The sequence below is a fragment of the Thunnus thynnus genome, chromosome 8, assembly GCF_963924715.1.
Source record: "Thunnus thynnus chromosome 8, fThuThy2.1, whole genome shotgun sequence".
NCBI lineage: Eukaryota > Metazoa > Chordata > Actinopteri > Scombriformes > Scombridae > Thunnus > Thunnus thynnus.
The window spans coordinates 20,637,051-20,645,898 of record NC_089524.1 but is presented as its reverse complement, the minus strand read 5'-3'; the positions used below and the strand labels follow the sequence as shown (position 1 = coordinate 20,645,898).

Here is an 8,848-nt window from a genome sequence, read left to right as displayed (position 1 = left end):
CAGTTGAATTAAAGGTCTAGTCCCCCCGATCACGGCAGTTAACTCTGCCCATTATGAGTAAACAGATCTTTCTAGCCTTAATTATATGTTTTAAAGAATGGGTTCACTATTTTTCAAATCGTGTCTTTAAACAACAATCAGGTGCCCAAATGAACATTAAAATAGTTTTTTTTTCTTGCAATAATCATTTGTCCTGTTCATATTGGCCATTAGAAGATCCCTTCGTAATGCACTTATAATGTAAGCATTGAGGCCAAAATCCACAAGCCTCCTTTTGTGCAAAAATGTGCAAAAATGACTGTAAATGCGGCAAATATCCACTTGATGCGACTAACTTAGAGTGCTGAAGCCTTATATAAGCTTCAGATAAACTTTTAAATGCATTTTTGTGACTGTGTATTTTGGCCCCATCACTTACACTGAAAGCGCATTTGAAGGGGATCTTTCAATAGCCAGTATGAACAGGAGGAATGATTACAGCAAGGAAACCCTCAATCTGTGTTCATATGGGCACCTGACTGTTGTTTTAAGACAGACTTGAAAAATTGTGAACCTATCCTTTAATTACTCATAAAATTCAACAAGTCATTCACAGGCCAGCAGTAAGTGGAGTATGTACGAGCAGCAGGCTATATTGCATATAAGGTTGTCTAACCTTGTGTACCATAAACCTACAATTCAATGTGATGTTGTTGGAAAACCTCCTTTTACACACAACAAATGAATTAAAAGCAAGTTTCACACACCAAGAAACAAGATAGGAACAAAACCATGCTGAGATTTTTATTCAAGTCTCAACTAAGTGATAGAAATGCTTTACCAATTTACATAGCACTAAAAACACCTGTTGTATGCGTATCACAGGAAAAATGTCAAAATAGGCTGCAGCTACATGAGATCTCAATAACTTTTAAGGGCAGTTTTCAATCTGTACAGTTATTCCATTTATTATGCAGGTTACTGAAAGCAGACACTATGGGGAGACGAGAGTGCAAGGTGTGTAACTCCACGGCAATTATTATTTTAAACAAAACTGTAAATGAAAATACCTGCAAACAAGGCTATAAAAAGTAGGTGGACCTCAGTTGGAAAACAGCTGCAAGTGACTCAATTCATGGCTTTACATTTCAGACTGGATTAACTGGATCAAGACCAGATAATTTAAAAAACATACTTAACATAAAAGACTCACAAATAGTACTTCACCACTCTCACAATGTCATACACACAGACAGGAGGCCTTTGTGATGTTTTGTTGGCTTTATAAAAAAAAAAGAAAAAAAAGAAAAAAAGAAAAATTGAAGTCAAAAGATGTAAGGGCTGCACAAAATCTTCAAAGTGAAAAATTAATGGCATGGCTCCATTTCCACCCAACTTCCCCACAAGAATCATTAAAGTTCCATCTCATACTACTGCAGCCTAAATTCTGGTTAGAAGTGCTAAAAATGTAATCATTCAATATGGTATGAAAGACCAAAGTCAGAGTTCACGTGGTAGAAAGAACAAAGTAGCCAGGTGTAGGGGTACAGAGTGAGGATCCAGGACGGGCTGAGTGTCGTATAAAAGGAAACGTACATTTCAGAAACAAAAGGGATTTGCGGAGCGCCACAAACTATCACACTAATAAGCTTTCCTTTTTCGCTGTGATAAATAATGGACCAAACAGTTTGAGCAACAGGGCCTTCTGGTTTGATATCTGTATAGTACAAAATGTCCAAAACATCAACATTGGCGTAACAGATAGTGTAGGAAATGCTGTATATGTGTGTGTGTGTGTGTGTGTGTTTGTGTGTGTTGGGCCAGGGGCACTGTATGAAGTCAAACAGAGGCCACCATCTTTAGCACTTGGTCCATTGCAGTGGTTGTTAAGGGTCTTTCAGCTTTCTACAGGAGACGGTTCCATCTCTGCGGAGATGGAGTTGTCTGCTTCTTCATACATGTTTGTCTGTTGTTCAGCAGGGCTGTCTGGGCTCCGTCTACAGAGGAAGTACATTAGATCATGATTACCTGTATATTAAACATGAGAGCTACTCACATAAGTATTATCTTGGTTAGTAAATCTGAATTACGTGACCATTAAGCAAGATGTACAGTGATCGTAGAGCCAATGAACAACACATTGCTTCAAGTGGGATGTTCACCTGATTGGGCTTGAAGCAGGATGATCATTATTCTCCTCCTGGGCAGGTGATTTGGGCTTTTCCTCTTCTTCCGCATGATCCTTTTTCTGTTCTGACTCCCCATTCACAGGAGTTGAATCTAGGAAGAAAAAAAAATATTTTTTAAATCACGTTGATCAAATGCATTCATTTATGCTGACTTAGGATATGATGGAAAATTAACTTGGCTGGAAGAAGATAACTATGTAATGGAAGACCTAGATGGCAGCAAGATCTACAATGTGCTTTTTACCTGTGTCTTGTGTCTCTTTCACATCATCTTCAGGTTCCTTGTTGTCTGTTTTGGGTTTAGCTGCCACATCTGCCTTGCCCACAAAACGAAGTTTTAACTTGTTGTAGACTTCACCAGCTTTCTCCATGACTGCAGTGCTGGCTTTATACCGCCGAATCTATATTGTTCATGACATGAAAACACATAAAAGAAGTTGAGAATGGATGTTATAGTCATAGTAGTCTGGGAGTTGTCTTACAATCAGGTTAACCTACTAAAGACCTTCTGAGGATAAGAAGCACACTGAATAAAACAATGTAGGCAGATGTATCATATTTAACATTGTACTGTTGCAGTTAAATAATAAATACTGTGAACAGTAAAACTAAATATGTTATCATAGTTTTATATTGAGTAATTTATATAAATTAAAATATACATAGCTAACTGGAGACTACTGGTTTCATTTCACATCTCAATGCAAATCAGTTTAAACCGGTGGAATAGTATCCAAATATTATTAAAATTCAGGCAGTTAGACTTTGACTGTTTAATGACATCTATGTCCTGTTCGCAAATGTAAGAGAACCCACAAGTTAAATTTACAGAAAATATATTCAATACAGTATATGTTATAAGACAAAGTATATAACTATTCAACTAGAGCACCATCAATGCATATTTTGATATGATTTATCTATTCCTAATGCAAGCACACATACAAAATAATGATAAGACACACAGCCAGAAGGCAAGAAAATGTACCTTTTTTAGTGTGGCAATAACTTCAGCATTCTTATGGAGGATCTGGCTGGTGACGGGCACAGCTTCAAGCTCTTCCAGGGCTTGTAGACACCGCTCTATGTCCTAGAGAACACACAATACATAAAAATGCAGTTGTCATGCTTCCAGAAAGGAGGGAAACTTGACTTTCTACCAGAGATGGTTATGAAAAACGTCACTTACTGGGTTGTCCACTTTGAGTGCAAACTTAATATCTGTGTGGAGTTTTTGAAGCTTTTCTTCAGGCGACGGTTCTGCATATGGACACACAACCCTCAATTATTACTTTCCCTCTTAAAAAATATCAATGTACAGTAATTGTGAAACTGAATGACGGTATGAAACACTGACCCTTTTTCTTTTCCACTTTCTTCTCTGGAGGCCTCTCTGGTTTGCGTTTGGGTTTTTCAGGCTTAGACCTGAGGGAGAGAGAGAGGAAACTCTGTGATCTGTGTATATTAAATATTTAATGAAGTTCCTCTAATGAGGTCTGAATACTGTGTAGTCTTCTGTTGCCCGTTGTGCACTCACCTTGCTCTGGACTTCTCTTCTGACCGCCGGGCCTTCTTCTCTTTTAGCTCTTTCTCCTTTCTTTCCTTTCTCTCCTTCTCTTTCTTTATTCTTGCCTTATTCTGGTTGTCTGACTTCTTGGGTGGTTTCTTCGCCTTTTGAAGAGGAAAAACAGCAGACGTTAAACAAATGCGTTTTGTCAGTACATAATCTTCACACACACACACACACACACACACACACACAACATAAACAATTTTCTGCATCTGGCAAATATAAAACCACTGTCTAAATAAGAGATGCTTTTCAGTCCTTATGTACCTCAGATGGTGGTGGAGAATCGGAGTCGGAGGGCGCAGGGATCGGGGGTGGAGGGGGTTTTTTGGACTTCTTCAATGGGTGATCATCTACGCCTTCATCCGAGCTGCTGCTGTCACTGTCACTCCCTTTTTTAGCCTCTTTGTCTTTTTTCTTTTTCTCCTCTTCCTCCTTCTCTCTCTCGCGTAGCCGGCGGATCTCCTCTGCCTCCTCCTTTTTCCGGCGCTCCTCCAGCTCTCTTCTCCGTTCCTCATCACGTTTCTTCCATTCACTGATGCGGTCTGGTTCACTGTCACTGTCAAAAAAAACAGGATCATGCTGCATTTTATAACAAGCTTATATGTACATCCACATTTTTAGTACCATATTTGATGTGTGGTGCAGTAAAAACCCTTATAGCAGCCTGACCTGTCGCTGTCGGAGGATGATGAAGGTGCTCGTTTGGCTGGGGCAGGTTTAGGTTTCCGTGCACGAGGCTTTGGAGCTGGCTTCTCTGTGGACGGGAAGAAAAACAAGCAAAGAGCATGAACAACTGGGCACTGCTACATTTAGATATTAGATAAAAATCGTTCCTATCACATCAAACTATATCGATCTTTAAGGTTTTCTAATCTAACAACCTGCACCTTTCTTGCGTGCCTGTGGACCCTTCCGAGGAGGTGGATCTGAGTCTGATTCAGACTTTGAGCCAGACTGGGATTCTGAGCCAGACAGAGCTGGTCGAGGCTTCTCGTCCTCTGATTCGCTGTCCACCACTTTCTTCTCTGATCCTGATGCTGAATCTGAATCCGAATCAGATGAAGCTTTCTGCAACATCACGGAGAAAAAGAGACAGAAGAGGAGATAGAGGAATAAATCACAAACTGCCATGTCAAAACTACTCAAATATGGTTCAAGAGTGCAAATAGTTCACCTTTTTCTTCCCTCTGCTTCCTGGTTTCTTTCCACCTCGTCCGGCAGATTTCTTCTCTGGAGTAAAATCCTATCAGACAAAATAAATGGTTAACATTCATTCACTGTAAATGGTCAGAATATCCAACGCTGATGACATGTTGTGTATGTGTAATAACCTGGTCACTGTTCTTGCCAGAGTCAGACTCTGAAGGGGTGGGTTCTGATTCTGAGGGGGATCCGCTCTCCTCTTCATCTCTGTCACTGGACGAACGCCGAACCTTTTTTGGAGGAGGAGGCCGCTAAGATAGAAATTACAGACATGGAAACAGATTAAACTTAACTTTGTCTATTATATAAATGGAGTTATTCTTCATAAGGCAAACAATCTGACCACTCGAACATGCTCTGTTGCCATGATGATGGGTTCCATTAAGGTTGGCTCATTATGCTTTTATGATTGCTATGACAACTGATATAAAAAAGGAAGCTAACAGTAATTAATGTCTTTTTTGCTACCTCCTGTTTTCATTCTTACATATGCAGACATAGTATCCATGCATTCTTATTTATATGGTAACTTTAGTGCTGCTAGTGGTTTTGTGACTGCTGCATCCCTTTTGTACCATCAACTGTGACCAAGAATGCATTTTTCCATTCACTACAATAACATGGTTATATTATGAATTACCTTAACAGCCGGTGGCTTTCGCTTCACCCCTCCTCCCCTTCCTCGGTCTTCACTCCCAGAATCTGAGTCAACCTCACTTCCCGAGTCTGCTTTCTGAGGCACCATGGCTTCTTCGTCGTCGTCATCCTCATCGCTTCCTCCTCCAGCATTGTTGCCCTCGCTGTCAGATGAGCTGGCTGGCTGCAGACAAACCGCGATAAGAAGATTAAGATGAATTTCCATTGCAATGCACTGCAGTCTAGGAAGTTGGAACTGCAGCATATTATGCTATCCTTGACATTTCACATTGAAGCATGAAATAAAACTGTGGGACAGAGAGAAAGAGATGGAACAAAGTTCCCTAGTCGGAGCCAAGTAGTAGATGTTGCAGTAAGCATTACATCTTAAATTGCTGCGTGCAGTTTTTTAATCTAAAAGCATGACAAGTTCATTTATATAGTACCTTTCTACAACCAGGCAATTCAAAGTGCTTCAAATGTTATCATTTACCAGAGACTTGCTTGTGAGTTGAAAAACGATGGACATAAAAATTGGACATTCGGATTATGAACTATGAATGAGGTTGAACAATAAGAAAACACCAAAATAAATACAGTTTGACAACTGAAGTTCAAGTAACTTCTGAGTCTATATCAACAGCATCTTTTAGAGTCCAAGCTAATGAATTATGGATGCTTCAGGATTTCAGATTTCTGATTTCAGGGTAACTTACCACAGGTGGGGCACTGTAGGAGGCATGTGGATTGTTCTGGATCTCCCATAAACCTTCATTGAATCCCTTCCTTTTGTTGGGCTTTCCGTAGCGTTCTCTGTACTTCTCATAGGCAAAAAGGTCCTTTGCAGCGAGGAATGCACTGTGAAACAGTGAGATTAAAAAAATGTGAACAATTCAACCGCTATACTAACTAAAACCAAACAAGTGCCAAATGTTATCACATTAAGGATGTTCTACACTAACTTAAGATTTAAAGGCAGCTGACTGTGCCACCTTGTGATGGATTGATATAATGCAGGTGCCATCTTGTCAAACAGATGGTGTCTGATGCCAGATCAGACATATCAACACATCTCTCAAAAACATACTGTACACTCAAACTGTAAGTGGTTAACAGCAAACATTCAGAAAAGTATAAAGCCTCAGAAAAGAGACTGAAAAGCAGTGGTGTGAGTCAAAAGTATGTGTTTTTATGCCTCACACCATTGCTCACAAACAGGATATGATTATAAAAAACAGATGAGTCAAAGACTAAATTTAAAAATGGCAAAGCCAATTCAACAATGCATGATTGAGGAGCAACTGTGCTACAGTCAATAGATTTCATCCAATATGATTTAATTTAATGTGATTTAATTCACCCCTTATTTATATTGATTCCATAGTGCAATTGCAGTCAGTTCAGCTTAAACAGGTCTGTGCACACAGATAAGATAAGATAAATAAAATAAGATCAGATTTTATTGATCCTCAGAAGGGAAATTTGCATGTTGCAGCAGTGCATGAAACAAGGTCACAGATAATAACTTGAGGTAATAAACACAACAAAATAAAAAGTAAATGGAATTCAATTTATATACATGATAAACATTGTAGACATGACAATACTTGGGCTACATGACCTGACTTGAGGATCGTAGAGATAGAAAAGTTGTACAAAATATGTGCAGAAGTAATGGTTCTGGTAGATGTAGCTATAGATATATATGTGTATATATTATATAGGTGAAAATAAGGACAATAAAGTTCTGTACTTACGTTTCATGGGTCCCAAAGAAGAAAATTGGGATCTTATTAGGGGGTGGCTTCACTGCCCCATCAGCCACATCTTCAATCTGTAAACAAACAAGACTTTTAAGTAAGAAAGTTGAAGAAAAAAAAAGCGGCAAATGGAAAATATCGCATAACTTTTCTTTGGACCTGAAACTCAAGTTAACATGCCTAAGTTACATGAACTACTATGTAGTTTGTTGGTAATTCTGGAAAAAATAAAGCTTTGTAGGTTCAATTTAGATTATTTAATTTGAATGAACGCGTGGTGCAAAACGAGCTAGTTTTACGTGAGGGAAGAGTGTTTGCTATTTGGAAATGTTTGCACAGGTATCTCAAACGTCATTTTCAAAATAACGTTAGCCTCGCTGCTGTAACGTCTCCATGCACATTAGGCCAACAGCATCTCATGCAAATTATGCTGCTCATACACCGACTGTGGGCCTGTAACGCAGCCTGTCAGCCCAGCAATCATCAAGTTACATATTAGTTTAATATTTATCCATGCTAGACAGTGCCGAGGATACACAGAGGACCTTCTCCAGCGTCCCATGCAGAGCAGCCCACCCCCTCCTCCGCCTCTCCGGCTGCTATTAACGTTACTTGCTTACCCTGGCTGGCCAGTGGGGGTACCCCTTCATTTTGGCGAAGACCAAGTCTCCAGGCTGGAAGTTGTGCGGCATTGTCCTGCTCCTCTTAGCAGCCGGGGTTTGAAGCGTATTCGGCCGCGTAGCCTTTTTGTGTCTCTCTGCGTTTGCTGTTTTCAGGTCGACACGAAACCTGGAAACGATGGGGTTAGCCAGCAAGCTAACAGTATACTGTCGTTACCGCGAGAAGAGACTGTAGGCGATATTTTTTTCCTAGGATGGCGAAGTCGTGACTCGGCCTATTCTGCCTCTGATTGGCTTACCCTGATATTCTAACCCTAATTCTAACCAATCCCACCACTAATGCCTAACCCAACCAACCCAACTAACCCAACCAACGAAGGCAACGAGTACTAGCCAATCGGAGGCAGAGTAGGGCGGGTCATGGTTTCAACGTCCTAGGAAAAGAAAATTGGCGGACGGTTGCGTGAAAGCTGGCACAACCGCACAAAACACATCCGGTACAAAATCGTTCACCCTTCAACATACAGGACTTTCTACTGGAAAGCAAGCAATTGTTTAAAAAAAAAAAAAAAAAAAAAAAAGATAGCAGCTACAAATAAAATGAGGGTTTGCAATCAAATGAAAATGCTAAAGAATGCTTAAAAGAGAAAAACTTTCAAAAAAGTAAGTAATAAAATAAGGGAAAAAAAGTTTTTAAAAATTGAGTGCAATTATTACTTTTTAGAATTACAAATACCCAAATACAGGTACAACTGCAGATACATACAAAAACTCTACAATATGATCACTAAATTTGAACAGATTAGACACTAGACGACAATAAGAGGACAGTTATTTGTCTTTATTTTGATTTTTATATCCTATGGGACAGGTATACGTCCCATTGAC

The 8,848-nt window shown here is 39.6% G+C and overlaps 1 protein-coding gene across 1 annotated transcript; it reads right to left on the bottom strand.

Moving 5' to 3' along the window:
• Positions 1-769: 769 nt before the first annotated feature.
• Positions 770-8,156, bottom strand: hdgfl2 (HDGF like 2). The gene is made up of 16 exons (XM_067597073.1): positions 7,961-8,156; positions 7,338-7,414; positions 6,297-6,438; positions 5,585-5,764; positions 5,073-5,195; positions 4,916-4,984; positions 4,629-4,809; positions 4,411-4,495; positions 4,006-4,297; positions 3,706-3,839; positions 3,526-3,593; positions 3,358-3,428; positions 3,157-3,258; positions 2,413-2,569; positions 2,142-2,259; positions 770-1,976 (listed from the first exon to the last, which is right to left on the bottom strand). Exons 1-16 carry the CDS (start codon positions 8,030-8,032, stop codon positions 1,877-1,879), a joined length of 1,971 nt encoding a protein of 656 aa, XP_067453174.1. The 5' UTR covers positions 8,033-8,156; the 3' UTR covers positions 770-1,876.
• Between the last annotated feature and the right edge of the window lie 692 nt (positions 8,157-8,848).